Source organism: Schistocerca serialis, chromosome 1, assembly GCF_023864345.2.
Source record: "Schistocerca serialis cubense isolate TAMUIC-IGC-003099 chromosome 1, iqSchSeri2.2, whole genome shotgun sequence".
Lineage (NCBI taxonomy): Eukaryota > Metazoa > Arthropoda > Insecta > Orthoptera > Acrididae > Schistocerca > Schistocerca serialis.
Genome location: NC_064638.1, coordinates 684,344,230 through 684,369,494, shown reverse-complemented (window position 1 = coordinate 684,369,494; position 25,265 = coordinate 684,344,230). Strand labels below are relative to the sequence as shown.

Genomic DNA, 25,265 nt, shown 5'->3' with positions numbered 1-25,265 from the left:
ACAATTCCAAAAACTGCTGTGTTTGGTGTACCCCGAATCTTGTAGTAATTTGCATTGTACATGATGATTTTAAAAAGGAAGGTTTCCTCCAAAAAAAAAAAAAAAATAAAGCATACAGAGGCGAACCAAAATACATATCATTAAATCGTTCTTGCAGAGCTGTATCGGAATACCAGCGAGACTGACCATGCTTCAACGTATTCTACCAATAGTAGTAAACCGTATAATATCGGCGCTTATCGCCGGTACAGAACGTGGGCGGAATGAGACGCAACGGGCGTTTCAGCATTCACCACTTAACGGAGAATGTCTACTAAGCTTGAAGCCTACATATGCAGAATGGCGAAGATGAACAAAGGAACAATTTACCCCTCAGTCCGTTATTCTGCTGTGAAAGTGTGCCAATGTTGAATTTCTTACGGAGCTTTGCCCAGCAATGTATTGCAGAACAGAGATCACAGGGCAGGTTCGGCATCTGACAACAAACATTGCATCCTCCTCCACGCTCACAGGCCTTCTGCCGATAACAAGAAGCCACGTTAAGAACGACATACTGCATTCTATATGCTAGGACCTCATCATTCGAAAGAAAAACCTGGTGTGGTATTCCATACGCGCGTATTTTTTTCACTAGGAGGCAGTAAGACAGTGTGGAACGCTTTCCGGAAGTCAAGGAGACAATAAACAAAATTCAACCTCTGCAGGAATCTCCTTTATTTAAGGTTACCTCTTTCGCAACATTATCTTTCACCTTAAGTATTTTAAATTGTGAAAATATAAATATATGTAAATGCATAAATCACCAGCCTAGAAATTATTTAGGCCGTGACATTAGGACCCTCGCATGGCTAAACTAGATTCAACATTCTTGAAACCAATGTTATCTTAACTAGTCCTTGTCATGTAAAGCATTACATTCCACGAATCATGTGTCACGTCTGTAGAGGATGCTTGTGTACGAATTGGAATTACAGTAATCTTTCAGCACCAGGTGCATTTGTTTTGCAGAGTACTACATTATAAAATTCTATAATATGTTTTTCTGTGCATTGCGTCAAAGTAACAGGCACCATACATGTCTTAACATGTAAAATACTGTTGCTAATATTGTTAACTGTTGTCTCCTAACAGGAGCTGGATTTGAGCCACAATAAGCTGATGGAGGTACCGCATGCTTTTCTGGAAAAAACAAGCCACCTCACCGAGCTCTTCCTGCAGGTAATACTACGTATTCATACAGATTTAATTTACGATACTGTAGGACAAATTGTATTCAAGATTACATTATGAAATGGAAATACAACGCCGCTAGCAGATGAATTGCAAGAGGCACACAGTTGGATATTCTTTGTGATATTGCTTGAATGCAGCGGCAGTTAGCTATAAATCCTGTAACTGCTGTAGCTAGGGCAGTTAAATTTCTTCGCTTAATACTTCTGCAGTTATTACAGGAGGATTCTACAGAAGTCGTTAGCTGTATAGAGTTGTCATAAACAGGCCTATAGTGAAAAAATAATACCCACAGTATTTGTAATATGGAGGACTAAGTTAAACACGTGTTCAACTTTCTCTAAATGATGAACGCGAGCACCACTGACAGGTTCATGTGATGTGGTCGACATTTTGTCGAGCTGTTTTAAATACACAGTTCAGTCGCATTAATGTGGCTACCATCCATGTGCGAAGTCAAAGTGTAATAGCCACTTACAGACGGCATGTGGCAGCACTAGCAGTGCAGGTTATTGAAAGCTTGTCAGGGGGACGCAGAAAAGAGTGCAGTCGTTGTCGTAATGCAGAAACGGAGAGATTTATCTGACGTCCAGAAGAAAGTGATCATTGGCTTTCTCAAGGATAGGAGCAGTTCCAAAACGGTTAAGTTGGGAAACCCGGTGCCGCTGTGATTAAACTATACCGTGCATGGCAAAATGGCGCTACGGAAAAACTTGCACTAAGGAAGCTGTGGTGAACCAAGGACCATAGATAACAGTTGTGACAGGATGTAAGTTGGGACGAGGGCCGTTTATTAGCGTGAGAAAATAAAATGCCTACAGCTGTCCCTATGCTTTTGTTTATTTTGTTGCAACCAGTTTCGGCGCTTCAATGCGCCATCTTCAGGCTGTAGTTGATGCGGAAGGGATTGACACGATCCATTAGTGGCCACCATAAGTGCATACGCAGATTGTCTGAAAACTTAGGTGTCAGCATTCTAACCACCAACTGCCAGCTGAGTTCCTGAGACGACGATGCGATGTATATAGGGATCGTGTCAACCACTTTCGCATCAACTACACCCTGATTCAGTTTGCAGTTGACTGTTAGAGCGCTGACCCCTAAGTTTCCAGATAAATATACGTATCCAGTTAGACTGGCGACTGATGCGCTATATATATATATATATATATATATATATATATATATATATATATATATATATATATATATATATATGGATCGTGTCAACCCCTTCCGCATCAACTACAGCCTCAAGATGGCGCATTGAAGCGCCGGAACTGGTTGCACCAAAATAAATAAAATCATGAGGACGCCTGTAGGTGTTTTATTTTATCACAATAGATAACAGTAGCGAATGATGGCTGCGGAGATGTTTATAGAACAGACGGGCAACTGATATGCAACTGACCAGCCAGATGATCCAGGGGGCTGCCAATAGCGTCTCCTCAACGACCATTCGGAGAGCGTTGCCGGTTATTGGGCCTCTGCAGCTGGTGCCTGGTTCATACACCTGAGTCCTGTTCGTCGGCGACGAAGGCTGGAACTGGCGCCCCAATATCGTAACTGGACGTTCACTGAGTGGCGTGAGGTGGCCTTTTCAGATCAGTCAGGTTTTACGCTCCGTCGGACAGATGGCCGTTGGCGTGTACAGCGCGAAATGTTTCAAATCAAACACCCTGCAACAATCAAAGGAGCGTTATGGTCTGTGGAATGTTTTCGCGCCATTCCCTGGGTGATCTTGACATTCTGGAAGGCACACTCGATCACCACAAGTACGCATCTATTCTTGTGGACCATGTCCAGCCCTACATGCAGCCTCGGCACGATGGCGTCCACCAGCAGGAAAGTGCAACGTGTCACAGGGCCCGCAGTGTATGTGCGTAATTCGAAGGGCACCTAGCGCAGATGGTCATGACACTGCAGTCGGCACGGCTTCATTTTCCAGTCGATACCTTTCAGGACGCCATTCTCTTCCTGCACGTCTCACAGGCGCCCGAACTAAAAAAGGTGAGTATTCAAGCTTTTGATAGGTTGTCATATTAATGTGACTGGACTGTGGGTAAAGGGGTATTTAAAGAACACTGTGACGGATTGGCTTTGTCCTCATCTTTACAGCTGATATTTCAATGGAGCACATCAAACAGATAGCTTTAAGCGACGCGGAACTAAATAAGTCTAGGTGGAAGACAAATTTGTTGCACAGTGACAACAGAGAAGAATTACATGAATTCATGATTTTATTAGCAGCATTCATCCAAAAATCGACTTCACCATGGTAACGGAAAGTGAAGGCGTTCTCCTCTTCCTAGATGTGCTGATGTGCAGAAGATCTGACAGTACCCTAGGGCATAGAGAGTATATGAAGCCTGTCAATACAAACAGGTGTTTAGACGCCTCTTTACACCACCATCCAGCCCAGAAGCAAGTCGCTCCGAGGACGCTATCTTCGCCTGCATTCCGCATTAGTGACAGTACGAGGTAGCCATCAGAGGTAATTTTCCTTAGGCAAACATTGATGGTTAACGGCTATGATAACCTTATCGTAAATAGGGAGACGCTAAAAGTAATAATGCAAAGAAGAGAACGAGGACCTCCCTCACTTTTTGTAAGGTTACAGATTATTTCTGGAGTAACCGGTCGCATATGCAGAATGCGTTGGAGGAATGGTATAGGGAGTACAGTCTTCAGTCAACACAGGACAGAAAACGCCTTCCAAACTGGAGCTAACCTGTTGTGGCTAAGTATGTATCGGCTAAAGTGGAAGGTTAATAAAAAAAAGCGGTTGAAAAGGACGAAAGCCGCGCAGAGCTAACGGATCACCAACAATGCTATGACCAGATTATGAACTTGAATCACAAACGAGTGCTATTCAGCGAAAGTAATATTTGTAGTAATAACATCTATGTAGCAGTTGAAATAAATAAGAATGCGTACAATTTTCATAGAGATGACGACTGCCGCCACCCATCTTCATGGTTATCCGTTGTCACGGAGTAGAGACCCAGTCACGACAGGCGACGAACAAAACCAACTACCGGAAAACAATCAAGGTGGCACAACAATAATATTTTGGAGCCCCCCTCTCTTTCAGTACCTGCTTTCAGTATTGACCTAATGATGAGCCCATCAAGACTGAAGACGTGTGCCCAGTAACTCTGCTTCTCTTGAAAAGCGCGAGAAAATAGTATTTTATAAGTGAAAAATCCCTTTAAACAGTGTTCAGCCAACCAGAAACACCAACGGAATTTTGTAAAAGATCCCAGCAGATAGATAGAATTATCGAGCATTGAAGAAGCCTGTACAAGAGTACGACGCGATCTAGCGACTCAGAAGTTAATACTATCAAAATTTTGGAGCTTCTTCAGAGATATTTTATGAATATTTTGGTGTACGGTACTAGTGATCACCTGTGTCTCGTCACACGGTAATGACGTTTCAGTTAATTTCTTACTCACATGCATCTTCCTATCTGAATTGTACTGAAAATAGCTGCGCAAATGTGCAAATCTCAATGATATGTGCTTTATGTCTTGTTTCCATTGACTCATAGAACTCGCTGCTGATAACTGTAAGGCTCGCTTAAGTCCTTGGTCCCAAAGTAATATTTAGTAATGTTCAGTTCTGTCTCGCATTTGTTTTCCGACATTGTTCGTTGCACGTCAACTGCGATACACATGATTGTGGATAGGTTTACTGTTGGAGAGCTGTTCGACATATAATTCGTGTGTGACCGCTTCATGATGTGATAAAAACACAGTCGTTTCAGCCACTAATGTTGAAATTATTCATCACAAGACGATATCTTGATGAAGGCTGCGTACAACAGTAGCCGAAACGTTTGTAGCTATATTATGTTATCTTGGGATCATACATAAAAAATCATTTTAGCGATGTGGTCATCAAGTTCCTGTGCCACAAAATTTAATAATATTATCCTGTATATTTTCTGGTTGTGATACAAGTACGACGTTGGTGGAGCCCTCCGTCTCTGCCTGGTTTAACATTTTCACATTTAGCATCTGAAAATAGGAACTGTGGATGTCCAACGATATTATTTAGTTCGTGACCTTTCTTATGCTTACAAGACCTCATTCTACAATAACTAACCTCGAAATTTTTAAAAACATATTACATGCGGAGAATGTAGTAAACATCATCTTCGAAGTGCTTGGTTGAAACTGTGTAAGATACACGGTAAATAAAATGTGGATGGAATAATTCACAAATTTACTTTATTTATTGTAAAACACTCTTTTATCTATGCTTTTTAGGTTTCCGTACCTCAGTCGGTAAAAAGGAAGCCCTTGTAGGATGACTTCGTCGCCCATTTGTCTGTCTGTCGGTTCGTCTATTAAGACATCTCTTTCTCAGGAACCGGTATAGGTATCGAGTTGAAATGTACGTCAGGTACCAAGACCTACGGTCACTTGGTGGTGAATGACATATAAGCTTCTACGTCAATGAAATCAAAAGACACGCTCATTTATGTCACATATTTTGATACTCGCAAACTCATTCATCAGAACCAGTAGGGCACTTTCCGTTGGTCTAGAATCATAAGATTTGGCAATAGGCAAGTTTTTACAGTACATTTAAAGGAAAAATTCGAAAATTGTTAATTTGAAATTGCACTAGAGAAAAAAATGTTTAACATACGCTATCTGTCTGTCCGTCTGTCTGTCTGTCAGTCTGTTAAGAACCCTTTTTCTCAGGAGTGTGTAGACGTATCAAATTGAAATTTATGTGAAAAGTGTGCAGTCCCTTGGTGGTATAAATAATTTAAGCTACTCATTCAATGCAATCAAAAGCTACGATCATATATGAAACCTATATTGATAATCGTAAACTCGACCCATCAAAATCCATAGATGAACCATCTATATTCTTATCGGGCCTGGCGGTCTAGACTCGGCGCAATTTCGGTGCGTATTCTGTCCGGGGACTGGTCACGCTTCGTAATAACAAAAAAACTGACTTAAAATCTCATCGTCAGAATCTGAACGGTGTCATTCGACATCCGCGCAAAACCACTGGAAGAAAAAGGAAAGAAAAGGAAGGGAGAGGAGCGATGAAGAAACATCTTTCAAAAAAGCTGTGGATTCGGTACATGCAAGTCTGGAGAACGCGAGATCGGAACACGGATTTTCAGCCATCACTTCTCAGCGATGTGAGAAGCATTCAGACACAATAGCTGGTTCGGATTCCACTTTCAACTGTAGTTCTCTTCCCTCGGCTGGACAACTGCGGCACTCTAAGAAGACTCAAGTCGCCGAGGTGGCTCCAGTAGAAAGACCTGCATCAGTCCATGGCGCCACCCGAAATTATTACCAACTATACAAACAATTAAATTTCTACGGAACAGAGTGCAGGTCCTATTGACAGATGACATTTATTTGATGCATAGTGGCAAAATCACTAAGCTTATAAAGTTCTGTTTGTTTTCACGTGAAATAATGTAGGATGTCCAAATCCTCGAAATAATTCAAACGATTGTAATAGCATTACAAAATGTTTCATGACACACTGCCCCAAAAAAATTAATTTACTTTTAGGTGTCACAGTTACATAACAATTTAATTATATTTATTCATGAAACTAGGATAAATCACATATACTGGTGGTGTTACTGATACTATTAGGTTGGTTCTTAGTGTTTTTGTTTTTCATGTTGGTATTCCTATCGATATGGATTTATTTATCAATTGTCATTTTTCATTTGTAGTTCACTGTTGCTATTTGAGTTTACACATTGTCATTTTGTCATTTGGAAATAATAGGTGGAGCTGTGGACGCTGAAAAATGGAGTACGAAGTGGAGAAACGGGAACATTTCCGACATATTCTTTTATTTGAGTTCAATAGAGGGGTGACAGCAATGGAGGCAGCCAGAAACATTTTTACCGTGTTTGTAGATAATGCCACTGGGCAGAGCACGGCAAGAAAATTATTTTCTCGTTTTTAAGTACCATTATTTTCATATTAGTGACTCTTCGCGTTCAGAAAAACTTCTGGAGTTTTAAGAAGATCGTTTAAACACATTGATCTACAGTTATTCCCGGCAGAGTATTCGAGAACTGGCAGATGTGAGCAAATGTGTTCATTCCACCGTCGTGCGACATTTGCATCCAGTGGGGGTGTTCAGAAATCGTATCTATGGGTGCAGCATGCTCTAGCCAAAATCATAAAAATCTGCGGGTTTTCATACATGCATCTCTGCTTGTTCGACATCAAATGGTTCGTGAACAACACTGACCATTGCTATCCCGTATCGCTACTGGTGACGATAGATGGTGACCATTGCTATCCCGTATCGCTACTGGTGACGATAGATGATGTCTTTAACGCCAACATAAGGAAAAGAAAGAAATGGTTGAGCCCGAACAAAGCAGCAACTCCCCGTAAAAAAGACCTGCGACGTACTCATAACATAATGTTAGCCATCTGGTGGAACAGGAATTATGTGTTGTATTACGAGTTACTTCCCCTTGGTGTAACCACCACTGCTGACGTTTATTATCAACAAATTAGGCGTCTGGTAGACAAAGTCAAAGAACAACGACCACGAATACTGCCTGAAATGATGCTACTCCAAGATAACGCCCGCCCGCCCGAGTTCTACTAGACTAAAAAATTAAATGAACAAGTAATTAAAAAATACCGCACCCATCTTATTCACCTGATCTGGCTCCCTCAGATTTTCACCTTCTCCCCTCTCTATCGAACAGCTTCCAAGGAACTTCCTTCACGGATAAAAAGCCTACTAACATGATTCGATGATTTCTTCGCCTCAAAACCGCATCATTTTTCTGCAACCGCGGAGTCGAAAAACTTTGGCAGACGTAAATAGTGAAGGAAAAAATATTATTGGTGACGAAGTCACTATTATGTGGATCTGTTGGGGTTATTGAACGTATGGAAAAACGCTACGAATTTCACTAATAAGCCAGAACAGTATGACTACTGCCCACGCTACGTTGGATGCCGCCCGGTGGCGTTGCTCCTACGCGACGTTGTGACAAAAGTATGTAAGCAGAGCGGACACGGGAAGGAGATCACCTTGGCAAAGATATGGGCTGCAAATAGGGAAATCTTCTGAGATAAGCGACTTTGTCAAAGGGCAGATTATTACCACACAGAATATGTGAACGATTATCTCGAAAAGGGCGAAGCTGGTCGAATGCTCACGTGCTACTGTCGTGAGCATTTACGGAAAGAGGTAGAAGGACAGTGGAACTACCACTACGCACTAAATGGTCAGATGTCCACTTTTGTTTTCACAGAACGTGGTTTCGGAAGTTTCTCTGCTCTGTAAAGTTGTATAGATGGTGATCTGTGGCATCTCTGCCGAAAGATCACAATGCTGGTACATGCACAAGTGTTTCGAAGCGCGCCGTTCATCCTACGTTGTTTAACACGGAGCTCTGCAGCTGACCGCCCTTAAATGTTCACATGTTGACCTGGCGACATCGTCAATTGCGGTTGCGTGGGTACGGAACCATCGGGATTCGACTGCCGCTCAATGGAAACGTGTCGGCTCTACGGATGAATCACATTTTCTATACACCATGTCGATAGTGGTCTCCAGAAACGCCGTCATTGTGATGAACGGCACCTCGACACGTGCAGTGGGCTAGGGACGCAGGCTGCTGAGAGCAGTATTATGCCATGGAAGATTTTCCCTTGCGCTTGCATGGGACCTTTGGTAGTAATCAAAGACACGCTGACAGCTGCGAACCACCTACAGCCCTTTATGCTTAAGTCATTCCCGGTGGTGATGTCATGTTTGAGCAGTATAACGGTCCAGTCACGGACCCAGAACGCTGGTACGGTGGTTTGAGGAGCTTTGTAGTGAACTCACATTGATTTTTCGGCGAAAAAATTCTCCTGATGTAAATCCTGTGGCACCTATCTGAATCGCTATCGGGCGCCATCACCGCGTAAGCAAATCAGCGCACTGTTACTTACGCGAATTACATGAGCTGTGTGTAGACATCTAATGCCACATATCTTCACAAACCTACCAACAAATTGTCGGATCCACGATACGCAAAATCTGTGATGTATCTCGTTCCAAAGATGGACGAACAAACTATTAAGCAGGTGGTCATAATGTTTTGGCTCATCAGTGTATGCAGCAACCTAATATTTGACAACGTCGATCTCACTAGCTATAATGGTATCACTGAAATACAGTCCCTTTTTCCTAACTGACGTCATCAGCAGTTGTGCGACTATTCTCCGTAAATGCGGCAAACTGAAATGTGATGTATTTATACACCGTCGGATTTAAGTGAAGGAAAAGAAACACTATCGAAGAGTATTATTTGAGATTTATTCCACGCATTTAGTTTCAGTTCCTGCAAAACTTTGCTACTTGAGGTTCGTCTGACGAGAGAAGAGCTTCTCAAACCGTTTTCTCTCAGTACGAATTTGTTTCAGTCATAGCTCAAGACAGGATCTACTTTCCTTTCTTTTTTGTTCCTCTGTTTGATATCTGTGGAAGAAAAAGGAACCAGGCCGTGCGGGATTATTATTAAGATTATAAATATGGTGTTGGTGTTTTACATGTCTTGCTCTGAGAGTGATCCGAAGAGACTATATAATAGCGCAGATTACTGCTCTCTGTTAGGAGAACAGCGTAAAAAATAGGCAACGCTATAGATAGCGTGATCTTCTTCCTCTCGCAAAAATCTGCTAGTGTGCTGAAATACTTAGATAATATGCTGACCCCGACGATCCAATCGTGACACCGTGGAGCAAGGGGATGAATGTTACAACGCGAAAAAGTCTGCGCCAGTGCGAACCCGTTCACAGAGCACATGATCTTATTGTGTTAAAGGTGCCGCAAAACACATGAACTCAGCGAGAAACAACATATTATTAAAATAGGCAAAATGGCTCTGAGCACTATGGGACTTAACATCTATGGTCATCAGTCCCCTAGAACTTAGAACTACTTAAACCTAACTAACCTAAGGACAGCACACAACACCCAGCCATCACGAGGCAGAGAAAATCCCTGACCCCGCCGGGAATCGAACCCGGGAACCCGGGCGTGGGAAGCGAGAACGCTACCGCACGACCATGAGATGCGGGCAATAGGCAAAACATAACGAAACAAAAGAGAAAACGAAACCCAGAAACAACGGCAAAAAGAAAATATTTAACTCAACCGTAATTTGTAGACACATATGCATTTTAAGAGGTGTTTGGACACTAATACAGTGATGCGTACTTGACGCGAAGAGAGGAATATTGACAGATGGAAAGCGGAGAACGACTGACGACGATCTGTGCGTAAACATCAGGCTACAGGCACTGATATGGCGAACACAGGTCTTGTGTGGCTGTTAAGATTGACTTTCCTCCAGAACGCAACTTTGTGCTAGCATTCTCATTTACCCTGTTGGAAATGGAAGCTTTAACAGAGTAGTAATAACGCAGAAACATTTCCGTCTGCAACATTCACTGACATTGCAGTACAGTACTTAAAATTCTTTAATTACGCATCTCAGCCGCAGAGGCTTAAAGTTCAGCCAAGAAATCAGTTATCATTACGGTGATAGCTTCCGTCTCCAAGCAAATCTTTCAATTTCACAGATACTGGGCCTTAAATTAGCTGGTAGGTGAATCTTTGCTGTAATATTTGGTACAAAAATATGAGACTCGCATGAAAATATTTCGCAGCGTTTGATACGTATTTAATAAACCTTATCAGTGGCAGCCTGGAAGGATTTTAAATAGCGAAGTACTTTAATTAAAAACATTGGCATCTATTTCACAAATTGTTCTTCACAGTCCGCGTTTCAAATTGGCGGTATACTAATTTTGTTTGCATCTGTTTTATTGGATTGTCTTCAGAATCATATTCGGTTTCCAACAGTCGGCAGAAGATGACATACGCGTTCTCAATAACACAATTACGCTTCTATTCTTATTCATGAACTTACAAGAACGAACTTCGGGAAATTACTATGCATATATACATGATGGGAAATGATTTTGAACAACGTAGTCAAAATACGAACAGTGTGTATAAACAGGGTGTACACGAGCCGCTATTTCTCTTGAATGAGGGACAGTGTGAGGGACCCTACGAGTCTAGGATGAGCTTGGTGTAGTTTTCAAGTACAATGTGAGAATACTACAGTGGTCAGATACATTGCCCTAAGCTTTTCGTTTTTAGTCCCCGGAAATGAAATGACAAATTAGCCGACTCCTAGACCTTCAGTTGACTTGATGGATGGTTACGATAATATACAGCAGTGCCTCTGTGTTATAGACACATGGTTGACGACATGTGATATTTTGGGTCTGGCCATGAAGTGTGCTCGGATGGTAAGGGCAAGTGGGAATGCCGGGTTCGAGTCCCAATCAGGCACGAATTTTGATTGTCGTCATTCCACTAAAAAGCTGATGGCTGTCCATATTTGTGGCTGTCAATACATTTCATGATGGATGGTTTGTTGGCTGGTGGTGGTCATGGTCTTACGAACTATATTCAATTGTGATACTGATTGCCACTTTGAATGCGGTAACTGGCGGCCCCGAAAACGTGACTTGCGATGGGATTTAAGTATCCTAAATTGATCTCGTGTGAGTCAATACTTTTTCAAGGCAGTAGGTGTGCGATAAAATGCCTGAAAAAACATGTCAAGGATTTGTGTTGAGTCAGTCTGTCTTTGCTAGGGAATCTGCATTAATATAATAATCTATAGTAGAAAGGACTGATGGACAACTTTGATTTTCTTGACGTAAATCTAGGAAGCCGTAATGCATCTAAAAACCAGATAAATAAAAATACTCTTAATTGATCTACTCTGGAATACCGCTCAAGTACTCTTCACCAGATCAGTTTCAAGGACGAGATGTAAATAATTCAACGTTATGTGGCAGTTGATATGTTCAGCTCTCAGGATGATAATGTTGTGCAGATGGTCACGGAACATATGTACTAATCTCTGTAAGGAAGACTTTTTTTTATACTGACTTTTAAGTGATTCCACTTCGTCAGAAATCTTGATTAACAAACACAATACGTTGGCTGATAAACACACATTTGTCGCGCAATTCATTTGAGTGTGGAACAAAAAAAGAAATCGGAAACAACTGTGTAGTATACGCTTTCCTATGAAAGGTGCAAAAACGTTCGGAGATGTAACTTCATTCGTATGAAAAAAATATTTGCGTTAAAAAAAAATTGGAACCTCTGTAAAACAGAGACCTCAAGGCAAATTAGTCACGCTGAAACAAAAATGTCTTCCATGTTTTCTGAATTTAAGTCCTGTCATCTGGCATTAATGGCTGTGTGACCAAAAAGGGAAGGTTTAACCGATAATTCGAAAGGTTTTCCTTATCCTTCGCGCCCACAGGCGCCTTTGCAAGTATGGGAGCCGTGTGTTTGAGTGCATATAACTTTAACTGTGTGTGTGTGTGTGTGTGTGTGTGTGTGTGTGTGTGTGTGTGCGTGTGTGTGTGTGTGTGTAGCGTAGTGTAGTGTCGTATTCGTACTGAAGATGATGAGAGAAGGGAGAAGGTGAAACCCGGTGGCACCACGTAGCCTAATCCTGTCGAAGAGCTCAAAGGGCGCCGTCAAGCTTAACGTCTCCATTCGACAGACCGATAACCGTGAACAGCGTCACATACTCTCACTTCACGAGACAGTGCGGAGAGGTTTGGAGTTCAATCAAGGACACTAGCACAAAGACTGGTGATCTGGGACTTGGCGCCACCACGCCTCTTGTCCATTGTGCCATAAAGGCAATGGAAAATTTGTCAAAAGTGCGTGGCGTATTCGGACGGTCACCCATAGAAGTACTAGCCACGCCTAGCAGTGCTTAGCTTCGGTGATCAGCCGGAAATTGGCCCATATGCAGCTAAGCACGCCCATATATATCTCTGAATTATTTTCAACATTTCTTAAAAATGGTCCAAATGACTCTCAGCACTATGGGACTTAACATCTGAGGTCATCAGTCCCCTAGAACTTAGATCTACTTAAACCTAACTTACCTAAGGACATCACACACATCCACGCCCGAGGCAGGATTCGAACCTGCGACCGTAGCAGCCACGTGGTTCCGGATTGAAGCGCCTAGAACCGCTCTACCACAGCGACCTGCAGGAAAATTGTATGTATTCAACTGAAAGGGCTCCAGAAAGTGGTCTAGTCAATAATGCGTTGGTCCATCTCTGGCCCTTATGCAAGCTATTATTCGGCTTGGCTTTAATGTGACAGAAATGTTGGAAGTCCTCCTGAGTTATGTAGTACCAAACTCTATCCAATTGGCCCTTAGATCTTCAAGACCCCGAGCTGGTTGGAGGACGCTCTCCATAATGCTCAAGACATTCTGGGTTGGGGAGATATCTGTCGACCTTGCTACAAGTACGAAGACAAAGAGCAGAAACTCTCACCCTGTGGGGGCGGGCGTTATCTTTTCTGAAGTGTGAGCCCATACTGACTTGTCATGAGGGCAACAAAACGGGGCGTAGACTATCATGACGTCATTAGGGAAATCTCTTGTATTGCTGTGGAAAACCAAATGGGAAACTAAGCGGAGTCAGGTTTCTTGTAAACAAAATCATGTAGGTAAGATAATAGTATAAGAGGGAACTTCAGGTAGAATTGCACGTTTGGTAATCAAAATACAGAAAAGTATAAAATCCAAATACTTCAAGCGTATGCACCTACTTGTAGTCACCCAGGTAAGGGGACAGAATCCTTGTATGAATGCGTGAAAGAAACCTGTGAAAAAGGGAAAGATTCTTTCATAAATTTATAATTGGTGCTTTAATACCAAAGTTCGAACGCAAAAGGAAGGTGTTCAAGTTACTGGCAAACATGTAATAGTTGACAGAAGTGACAAAGATGAGAAACTTATTAAATTTGCTGAGTGCATGAAAACATCTATTATGAATAAGTTCTTCATGAAACATTCTAGTTGCAAATTGAGTTGGTGGGCCCCTAAATTTGAAGTGAAAAATGAAATAGACTTCATTCTTTCCAACAGGGCTCAAAACGTTAAATGTCCCTGTGCTGAACTGGTTCACTACCGTGATGGTCGACTAAAGTAAGAGCAAAATTTGAATTGAAGATGAAAGAAACCAATTACAGGAATGGGAAAAATTTGGAATTTCAAAAATCTCGAAAACAGAAAGAGGAATTTCAAGAAAGAAGTGAGAGAATTTTAGAACAATGTGAAGCAGAAGCTGACAGCAACAGATGAAACAGTGCAAATCTCAAAACCATCCAAAGATGCTGAAAAATAAAACGATAAGTTTGATGGAGAAGGGAAGAAAAATGGAAGCAGAAACAGACAAAAACAAGATAGAATATCAGAACTATGCGAAAGAGAATAAAAGATGGCGTCGAGAAGTATGAAGAAGATACACTAAAAGTCAGACTTGAAAAATAAATGCAGCTTAAAGATAGCCACGCGGAAGCTTATGATTGGAATGAACCAGCTGACATCGTGACACAGGCCGAGGCCGAATTACCTATAAGAAACAAATACTCGAGTATATTAAAAATTGTTGTAGTAACCTGTACAGTATAGTCAATGATGATATGTTAATACTAGACGAATTGGATGCCTTTCCCAAATACTAGAAACACTCCCACCACAAGTCAAACATGCTATAGACAAGAAGAGAAACGGAACCGCTCCAGGTAGTGATGACCTCTCAGTCGATATTTTAAAGCTACTGGATGGCGAATCTATAAAGCATTTAGCTAAAATATTTTCACAGTGGAATATTACCAAGAAATTCGGATAAAGTTAAAATAATCCTAATACACAAGAAAGGTAGTACAAAAGATATAAAAGTTTATCACCCTGTCAGCCTCCTCTCCATACTGTACAAAGTTTATACTACAATTTTGACTACGAGATTGAGCACTATACTTGACCTGGGTCAACCCATTGAGCAACGTGGGTTCCAAGCAGCGTTTAGTACAACTGATTAGATCTTCATTCTACGCGAAAAAATTAGTAGGTACAATGAGTACCATATCTACCTATTTGCCTTTCCTTCATAGATTTCGAAAAGACTTTCGATTCGATCTGTCGCTCAGTTGTGTTTGAGGCCCTAACAGAGTAAGGAACAGAACGGGCCTATATTAGACTTTTATAATGCATATACAAAACCTCCACAGCGTTTGAAAGTGTAGTTGAAAAAACCAATGAATTTCCCATCAGAAAAGGCGTAAAACAAGGCCACTGTATATCTTCAAACCTTTTCTCATCAGACTTGGAAAAACTGATATCTAAATTAAACTGGAAAACAAAGGGAATCCAAATTTCGGGAAAGATATTAAACAACCAGAGGTTCACTGATGATATTGTACTATTTGCAAATACTATACAGGAATTTCAAATGCAAGTTAGTGAACTTGCATCAGTCTGCTCTGAAGTTGGCCTAAAAATGAACTAGAATAAAACAAGATCATGACGAATAAGTGGACACCGAAGGGAAATGCAATTGCTGGAAGGGTTACAGAGTATATCTACCTGAGTCAAGTGCTAAATATGAAAGGTGACCTAAAACCAGTAATATTTCAACAAATTGATTTAGGCTGGCAAGCTTATGGGAGATAATCCTCAGTTTTGAAGTCCAAAATGTCGGCCGAGCTGATGAAAACAGTCTTTGACCAACGTACATTGCCGGTAATAACTTATGGTTGTGAAACGCGAACATTAAATGAGTTCATTTTCAGAAAACTAATAGTAATCCAAAGCGGAGAAGGAAGATCAATGTTGGTCTTCACGAAGAAAGACAGAAAGAAGGCTGTCGATATCACACAGACAACAAAGGTCGGTGATATAATGGAAAGAGTGAATACAGTGAAATGGCAGTGGGCTGATCATGTCACGATAAGAAAAGATGGTAGATGATCAAAACAAGTACCAGACTGGAGGTCAATTTACCAAGGGCAAGACCATGAGGCAGATGGCACAGAGTCTTAAAGACGACAGCCCGACTGAACTGGCAACGGTAAGCTCAACATCGGAAGAAAAGGAAGAATCTGCAGGCCGACTCATAGAGGCTGCATCACCAAGTGATCGAATTGGCTAATAATGATGGTGATGAATTGAGGAAAGGAGAAAATAAAAAAATGCAGCAAATCAAGTAGGCGAAAGAGAATGCAAATGTCTGAAAACCGAGATTGACAGAAAGTGCAGATTGACTAACCAGGAATGGGTAAAGGATTAATATAAGGATTTAGAAACATATTTCACCATTGGAATTGCAGATACCGTCTACGGGAAATTTAAAGAGGCGTTTGGAGAAAAGAGAAGCAGCTGCATGACTATCAAGAGGTCAGATGGAAAACCAGTCCTAATCAAAAAGGGAAAGCTGAAAGATGGAAGGAAAATATAGAGGACCTATTCAAGGCAACATACGTGAAGGCAATATTACTGTAAGGAAAGGGGATGTAGAAGAAAATGAGATGGCCTGATAGAACTACTGAAGTAGTAATTCCAATTTGAAAGACAGAAGGTGCAGCAGTTGTGGATATACCGCACTATCACTTTAATATGTCCTCGTTGCAAACTGCTAACAAGAATTTTTCACGGAAGAATGGAAAAACTGGTAGAAGCCGACATCGGGGAAGATAGGTTTCGATTCTGGAGAAATGTAAGAACACGTTAGGCAATACAGACCCCATAATATCTCTTAGACGACGAGATAGGGAAAGGCAAGCCCACTTTTACAGCATTCTAGACTTAGAGAAAGGTTTTCACAATGTTGACTGGAATATTGTCTTTGAAATTCTGTAAGTAGTAGGGGGAAACTACCGGGACCGAAATGCTAATTCCAAATTCTACAGAAACCAGTTGTAAGAGTCTAGGAACATGAAAGGGAAGAAAATGGTTGCGAAGGTAGAGAGACGAGATTGCAGTTTATACCACATTTACTCTGTACATCGAGCAATCAGTAAAGAAAATAAAATAAAATAAAAATTTGGATTAGGAGTTAAAGTTCCGGGAGAAAAAAGAAGAAATTTGGGGTTTGCCATGACATTATAATTTTGTCAGAGACGACAAAGGACACTGAAAAGCAGTCGAACGGAATTGACAGTTTCGAAAGGAGGATATCCACTGAAGTGGCGAAAGTCATTATATTGTGATATGCACATATGCAGATGGCGGTAGTATCGAGTACCCGTAGTATAGAAGAGTAGTGCATTGCCAGAGCTGTCATTTGTACTCAAGTGATGCGAATGAAAAGCGGGGTTTGAGTAGATCAAAATGGTTCAAATGGCTCTAAGCACTATGGGTCTTAACATCTGTCGTCACCAGTCCCCTAGACTTAGAACTACTTAAACCTAACTAACCTAAGGACTAAACACAAATCCATGCCAGAGGCAGGATTCCAACCTGCGACCGTAGCAGCATCGTGGTTCCGGACTGGTGCGTCTAGAACCTCTCGGCCACAGTGGCCGGCGTTAGAGTGGAGTTGTCCGTGCTAACAGACAAGCAAAACTGCGTGAAATAACCGCAGAAAACAATGTAGTACGTACGACGAACGCATTCGTTACGACAGTGCACTGATGCCGCGTGGAGTGGCCGCGCGGTTAGAGGCGCCCTGTCACGAACTGCGCTGCCCCTCCCGCCGGAGGTTCGTATCATCCCTCGGGGATGGGTGTGTGTTTTGTCCTAAGGGTAAGTTAGTTTAAGTGCTGTGTAAGTCTAGGGACCGATGACCTCAGCAGTTTGGTTCCTTAAGAATTGACACCCATTTGAACACATTTAAACGGTGCCTTGAAATTTGCCGTTAATGGGCTACAGCAGTAGACAGAGTGCCTTTGCTGGTAACAAGACATAGCGTACAGCGTCTCCTCTCGGCTCATGACCGTATCGGTTGGTCCCTAGACGACTGGAAAACTGTAGTCTGATCGTACAAGTCCCGATTTCAGTTTGTAAGAGCTGATGGTGGGGTTCGAGTGTGGCGCAGACCCCACTAAGCTATGGACCCAAGTTATCAACAAGTCACATTGCAAGCTGGTGGTGGTTTCATAATGGTGCAGGCTGTGTTTACATGGAGAGCACTAGGTGCTCTGGTACAGTCTAGACGATTGTTGACTTGAAATGGTTATGTTCACCTACTTGGAGATCATCTGCAGCTATTATTGGACTTCATGTTCCCAAACAACGATGTGGCTTGTCACCGGTCCACAACTGTTCGCGATTGGTTTGTAGAACATTCCGCACAGTTCGAGCAAATGGTTTGGGCACTCATGTCGCCCGACATGAATCCTATCGAACCTTTTTGGGATATAGTCGACAGGTCAGTCCGTGCAGAAAATCCTGCACCGACAATAATTTCGCAATTATTGACGGCTACGGAGGCAGCTTGGCCCAGTATTTCTGCAGGCTACGTCGAGTTGCTATACTACGCCGTGAAAAAGGACGGCCGACACTACACTAGGAGATATCCCACGACTTTCGTCACCTGAGTGTAAGACGAACGTCAACAAGAACAGAACAGTTGTAATGAAATGTAGTCGATTTAAATTAGGTGACGTTCAGGGACTATGATAAGGAATCGAGAAGTTAAAAGTAGTAAATGTGTTTTTCTGTTTGGACAGCAAAGCAACAGATAATGGTCAAAGCAGAGAGAATATAAAATGTAGACTGGAAAGCGTTTGTGAAGAAGAGAAATTTATTATCATCGAGTGTGGATTTGAATATTAGGGAGTCTTTTCTGAAAGTATTCGTATGGAGTGTAGCCATGTATGGAAGTGAAACATGGACGACAAGCAGGAACAACTTGATTAAAAGAAGAAACCGGCTGTTAGGGCACATTCTAAGACATCAAGTGCTAGCAAGTCTAATACTAGATGGAACTGCGGAGGGGGGGGGGGGTAAAATAGTAGAGGGAGACCGAGAGATAAATACAATAAGCAGATCCAGAAGGCTGACTTAGAGCGGAAGATTCTTGTACAGTATAGAGCAGCATAGAGAGCTGCTTCAAACCAGTCTTCGGAGTGAAGACCACAGCAACAATATGAACACGTAGAAGGTTATTCAAAAATCATTTCAAGTATTGTGTACCTTTCGCATAAGTTATTATCATTAAATTTCTATGTCAATATATTAGTTAGTCACATATCTCTAACGTTATAATTACTATTTCCTGCCATTTTGTCTCTATAAATGTCAGTCTTTTACTTATCGAAAAGAGTACCACTTGTTTTTCCAGCTGCAATTTTATTTTGTAGGTCAATAACCTGACAGACCTTCCCGAGGACTTGTTGGCGAGCTGTGGGAGTCTGCGGGTGCTGTGGCTCTCCCACAACCGTCTGAGGCGGCTGCCGAAACGCCTGCTGGCAGCCACGCCCCAGCTGCGCACCGCGCGCCTCGACCACAACCTCATAGAGGACATCGCTGGCGACACATTTGACAACAACCCGCAACTCGACCTCCTTGATCTGTCCAGTAATAGCCTCACGTCGTTGCCGACAGGTAAGACAGGAACTGCGTAGGCTACTTTGTAATAAGTAACTCGTTCAGTCCAGATTTTTAATACGCCATAAAATTACATTCTGTCCGAAGAATTTATGATCAGATTTATTATATTTTCCTCATATTCTGTCCCTGCCGAGGAACAAGAACGTTTCACAAGGTAGCATATTTCAGGCACATAATGGGCATTTTCCGACATTAATTTCAAATACTGAAAATAGTGAGATTAGGGGCAAATATTACTTTGTCGTAGTTTCGAACAAACGGTGTGCATGGGAGTCATTGTTTGCAACAGAACGAGGGAATACTCCAGTTAATAACATACGACGAATTATGTGGCGCAATGTTAAGAGACTATACTCATTCAGCAGTTCATGTCTCCAGATATAACCTTTGCTTGATTTTTCCAAATCGGTTTAGACTGATAATTGTATGATTCTTATTAAAGGGTGTGGCTGATTTCTTCCCCTCATTCTTCCCCAATTTGAGCTTGTACTCCATTATTATTACATCGTGGTCATTCTTTCTTTAGTTACTAACACACCAATGTCGACTTTTAGTATTATAGTGCTGGTAATTTATTCATCTGAAATTAAAAGTGAAAACCATACGCTAGATGCTGTATCAAAATATAGCTCCCAGTTACAGGGTGTAGACGGTGATTCAGCTACCGCTATCGATCTCGTTTTATGCCACCCGCAACATCCATCCACAGGCGGCACAATATGCTGCTGGGAACATGCTTGTATTATGAATAATTACACAGCCCGTCAGTTCAGTGTTTAATATATTATTTATTTCAGTATTACGTCATTATAATCATTAATTTAGGGTCTTTGATACACCCAGTCACTAGACACAACTTGGTAACATGGTTACGGGGCGATTCAGTTTCCTCTGCTGAAATTGTCTGATGCTACCAAACAAACATGTGAAGCTCTCATGAGGTCGATATTCCATGCTAGCTTACTATACGGTACTAATGTTCAGTAAACTCTTCCTATAAACGATTCTGAACACACCTGGCAGGTGGTATAGTCCGTTCGCAAAACAACAGTCGTTTAAATCATTTATAGACGCCTGCCTAACATGTAACTGTGTTAATAAGGCGCCCCTAGTGACTGGATGTAACAAAGAACGAAATTAATGTTCAAAAGGAGGTAACAGTGAAATAAATAACGCATTAAACACCGAGTTGATGGAATGTGTACTGCATTCGTAGTATCAGCATGTTCCCAGTGGTGTGGCGTGGCGCATATGGTTAGGCATTGCAGGTTGCATAAAGAGGGGTCGGTAGGGGAAGCTGAATTAACCTGCTTATTAGGAACGAGATAGACAGAAACTGTAAAACCATGCATTCAGCAGCTAACCCTGACAATCTGCTTTCGTAGCTGAGGGGTCAGAATTGTCATAAAGTGGTGCCGTATTCAAGTCCAGGGGAAAACAAAATCGCTAAACCCAGAGCACTCAGTGTGGCTTGCAGGATGTCGTCTTCTCTGCAAGACCTGTGATGTATGGTCTGTTGATGTCTTCACCATAATTCATTGCACCTGCTTGGAGCCCAGTAACTCACGTTGTCTTTGGACGTTCCCACATTTCCTCATAATTCGTTCAGCGTATTCCTTATCCCAGATGTGGCTGTTAGGCTACTGTAATCGATCCTATTACGGTATTCATGTTTCCAAAGTTTGTTGACCCATTCAGTATTTTTCTTTTGTTTTTGTTTTCTTCAACTCTGTAAATAGTGACGACAAGATGTGCGTTGCACCCTTCTACATGCACTATAAGTTCCCACAAAGTCTTATGCTACCACAGTACTTCCTTTTAAAGCCCTTTGAATAAGGATATGGCAGCCACACAACCTAGGTATGTCACTCTACTGTTATCACTTGTTTGGTCTGTTTGAAATGAAAATGAGAGAACATTTATTCTACGTTCCTATAACATGTGGAAAAAGAATTCTGTGCTTCATGAGTATACTGGTGTAGTCTTTAAGACAATGGATACATTCGGGTGGGGGCAGGTTGTCAAAGCCGTATCAACTTATTATGATACGCATTGTGTGGGAAGGCGAACCTTTTCAAACGAAGACCCGCATTACGACACCGTGAGCGTTACAAAGGGCTGACCATTTTCTGATGGGCCGCAAACTACATGTCACGTACTTACAATAAATCAGAAGCGAATAAAAGTAATAAGACTTCGGGGAAAAATACAGTCCAAAGTACATTACGCTAAAGTACTTCTGTCTAAGGACGTGGCTACGCTGAGACGATACAACTGATTCAGCACGGAATATCAGTTGCCAGCGAGGTCCTGCACCATGCGTCAGCTCAGCCAATCGTCGACAAGATTGCTGACATAGCTTTCACAACAGCATGGGAGCAAAATAATCATCTAAAACAACACGATTTCCTAGAACTACTGGAAGAACAACGCTGCTGAAGTGCTCGTCTGCTGACCTAAGAAATCCGAAAGGCCGTGTTTATGTGATCGTCTTGAGGCGACAGTCGACCTTAAACATTGCAACACGCCCAAGGTCCAGGGAAAGAGACAAGGGAGCAGAGGAGGAAATTTAGGAACAAAGACTACCGTCTAAAGTGATACGAAAGAACAATTAGAAGTCACTTGAAACGTCCTCGGGAATGCGGATGGAGCCGACAACGAACCTACAAACTGGGGTGCCACTGACACACTCTGAACAATCTCTGACAAAAAAAACAAGTTTTCTGTGGCTATACATCAAAAATAATAATGGTGAAGGCAGGCATATGTAAATTCGGCAATATTAATATTCATAGCGCTGTTAGCAGTAATAGAAACAGTAACGTTAATAATAATTTTTGCTACATTTTTAACTATAGAGTCGTTTTTGTTTATCTAAAGTGAAAGTTAAGATATAATTGGAAGTCTAAAGCAAGATTTGTTGTAGAATATCAGGTAACTAGCTATAATGTATAGTAAATAGACGGCCGTGGTGGCCGAGCGGTTCTAGGTGCTTCAATCTGGAACCGCGCGACCGCTACAGTCGCAGGTTCGAATCGTGCCTCGGGCATGGATGTGTGTGATGTCCTTAGATTAGGTGATGATGCAGCACTAGTTTCACTACCTCTCTAATCACTATCATATTCCTGTGGGAGAGGAACAGGAAGTCCGTCTTGGTGAGACAGCGGTCGCATGGGCGACAGTATGTAAGGATATGTCATGAAAGACTTTTTGTTTATGGAAATAACGTATTTTAATGAAGTAGTCATTCACATGGTTTGACAGCTGTCGCCTGATCGTGGTTATTGCAAAGCCCATTGAAGATTCAACCACGGATGAAGATTCCAGGCACAAGATATGCAACATACATGAGGAGCACAGGGCTTGTTCTGGTTCCGCTTTCACGGCCAAAGTACAGTCTGTACGCCTTCCTAACACTGTATATGGCGTTACTGATCAAGTTTGCTATTGCAGTGGAGACTGTCCGCAAATGTAGCAAAAATCGGGCAGCACTGTTTATGCATTTGCGAGGAATATTTAATCACAGAAAACGCTGTGTCCACATACAGTGTCCACATGCACAAACTACGCTTCAGTGACACATTCCTCCAGGACACGAAAAATGCGCAGCTTGTAACAGACTGAAACTACTCTTGAACGAAACATGCTCCCCTCCTCCCTTTCTAATCTCCTTCTCCTTGTAACTACGAGCCTGTGCTAAGCGACAACATACACACAGCTGTTGTTGTCTTAAACTTCATGACTCTGTCAACCATTACCGGGATTTTGAAGCTTGCATGAGGAGGGGCTGACAATGGATGCTAATACAATATGATTACAGTTAAATGTAAGCCTTCGTCTGTAACTTGGAAACGAGAGCTAATTCGTGTTTTTGTCGTTTTCGTTATCAGCGTGATCGATACAGACAACAAATATTGATTTCATCTGCCTTACCTTTTCACCGTTGGCTAGTGTTATTAATAGAAAAACGATGTGTGATATACCAGTTCCACGTCCACCACGTAAGAACAGGTTTTACGGACCTGACGCAATCAGACATAGCACAGGGTACCAAATTTTCTTACATCCTTTATTTCTACTAGTAATCTGTAGCAATCAGAACAGAATCAGATTTGGTCCTATTTGCAGAGGATACAAGCATAAATATAAGAAAAGCAGTAATATTAATCTTACTCAAATGGCACCTAGTCAATACATAACCTGATAGCCAAATGGAAACTCTTTCAATTTAAAGTTTAGTATTGTCCACGGAAACCCAGTATTGACAAATATGATTTGTCCACAAAATCAAATCCAAGAAATAAATAGTTTCTGAGACTACAGATAGATGACATCCAGAACTGTAAATCCCATCTTGGACTAAACTGAACACTTTGGTGCAATTAATCTATAGTGCTTGTGATCACATCTATAGGTGAATAGCTAATCATGAAACTTGTTTGTTTTTCGTCTTCCAAATCTTTAATGCTGCTCTAGAATTGATTTTTCTGAAGTCTCGACTTAAAGGGATAACTCAAGATACAGAAGTGCGTGGAGAGAATTATGTCTGATATTGGCCCGAAATGTCATGGTGAGGCATGTGCAAAAAATTTCAGTAGGTTAACTACTGTTTCACAGTATATATAGTCCTTAATATTATATGTGGCTCTCACTGTTTATTTTCTTTTCAACTAGTATTTTCTTCAGTGACATTAACATTAGTAGGGTTTGAAAATAAGCCCCACAAAGACGAAACATTAGAACATTAGATACACTGATAAAAATGTATTCAGCCCCCTGGAAGTGCATATTAAGTGTATTTTACTTAACATAACGTAGTTCAGTAGTTAACTGCTAGAGAATAAGTGTTTAATATGGTGAAGTTTGATAATTAAAAGAGAGTATTTGGAAAAAAAAACTGTTTGTTATTTCACCATTCCCTTATTAAATTACTGTAACTTTTGGAAGGTACTGTTGACATGAAATTCATATTGTTAATGGTGAAATCTCGGCCTTGGTCCCTTATCAGTTATAATCAATTTACAACATGTATACGAAAGATTCACATACACTGTACCCTGTGCACATTCACTTACAACAGTTACACAGTTAATGAAAACCTACGTTGATCTTCGAAAGAGTGTCTAACATTTGCTATGGATTTAATTAAAACTGGCAGAATAGAGTTGATAGTGGAAGTGTATATGTGTTGAGGACGATTAGGATCAATCAATTGAGACAATAAAATCCTGAAAAATAGTTTTCCATGTATTCAGCTGCAGGTCCATACCAACGGATCCTTAATCTGAAAATATTAAAGTTAATTAAAGAATTTTGTGCCCTTGGTCACTTCCTCCAAGCCATTGATGAGAATATTTACAGGGATTCGTAAAACGATTGACTTCAGTTATAATGTAATAATTTCTTATAATCAAAATATAACAGTTGTTTGTTGATTTCAACTGGTCTAATGTAATAAATTCTTATAATCAAAATATAACAGTTGTTTGTTGTTTTAAACTGGTCTATCATACTGCAGTTAGATTAACTGTAGATCTGTGATTTCTTTTCACATAAT

At 41.3% G+C, this 25,265-nt stretch overlaps 1 protein-coding gene across 2 annotated transcripts in view; it reads left to right on the top strand.

The window, feature by feature from the left end:
• The window catches only part of LOC126480396 (prolargin-like), a 119,645-nt gene that overhangs the window by 74,092 nt on the left and 20,288 nt on the right, over positions 1–25,265 (top strand). For both annotated transcript variants that reach the window (XM_050103862.1, XM_050103861.1), the window contains 2 exons: positions 1,132–1,218; positions 19,459–19,702. In XM_050103862.1, the coding sequence (XP_049959819.1) occupies positions 1,132–1,218; positions 19,459–19,702 (331 nt within the window). The remainder of the gene's footprint in view (positions 1–1,131; positions 1,219–19,458; positions 19,703–25,265) is intronic.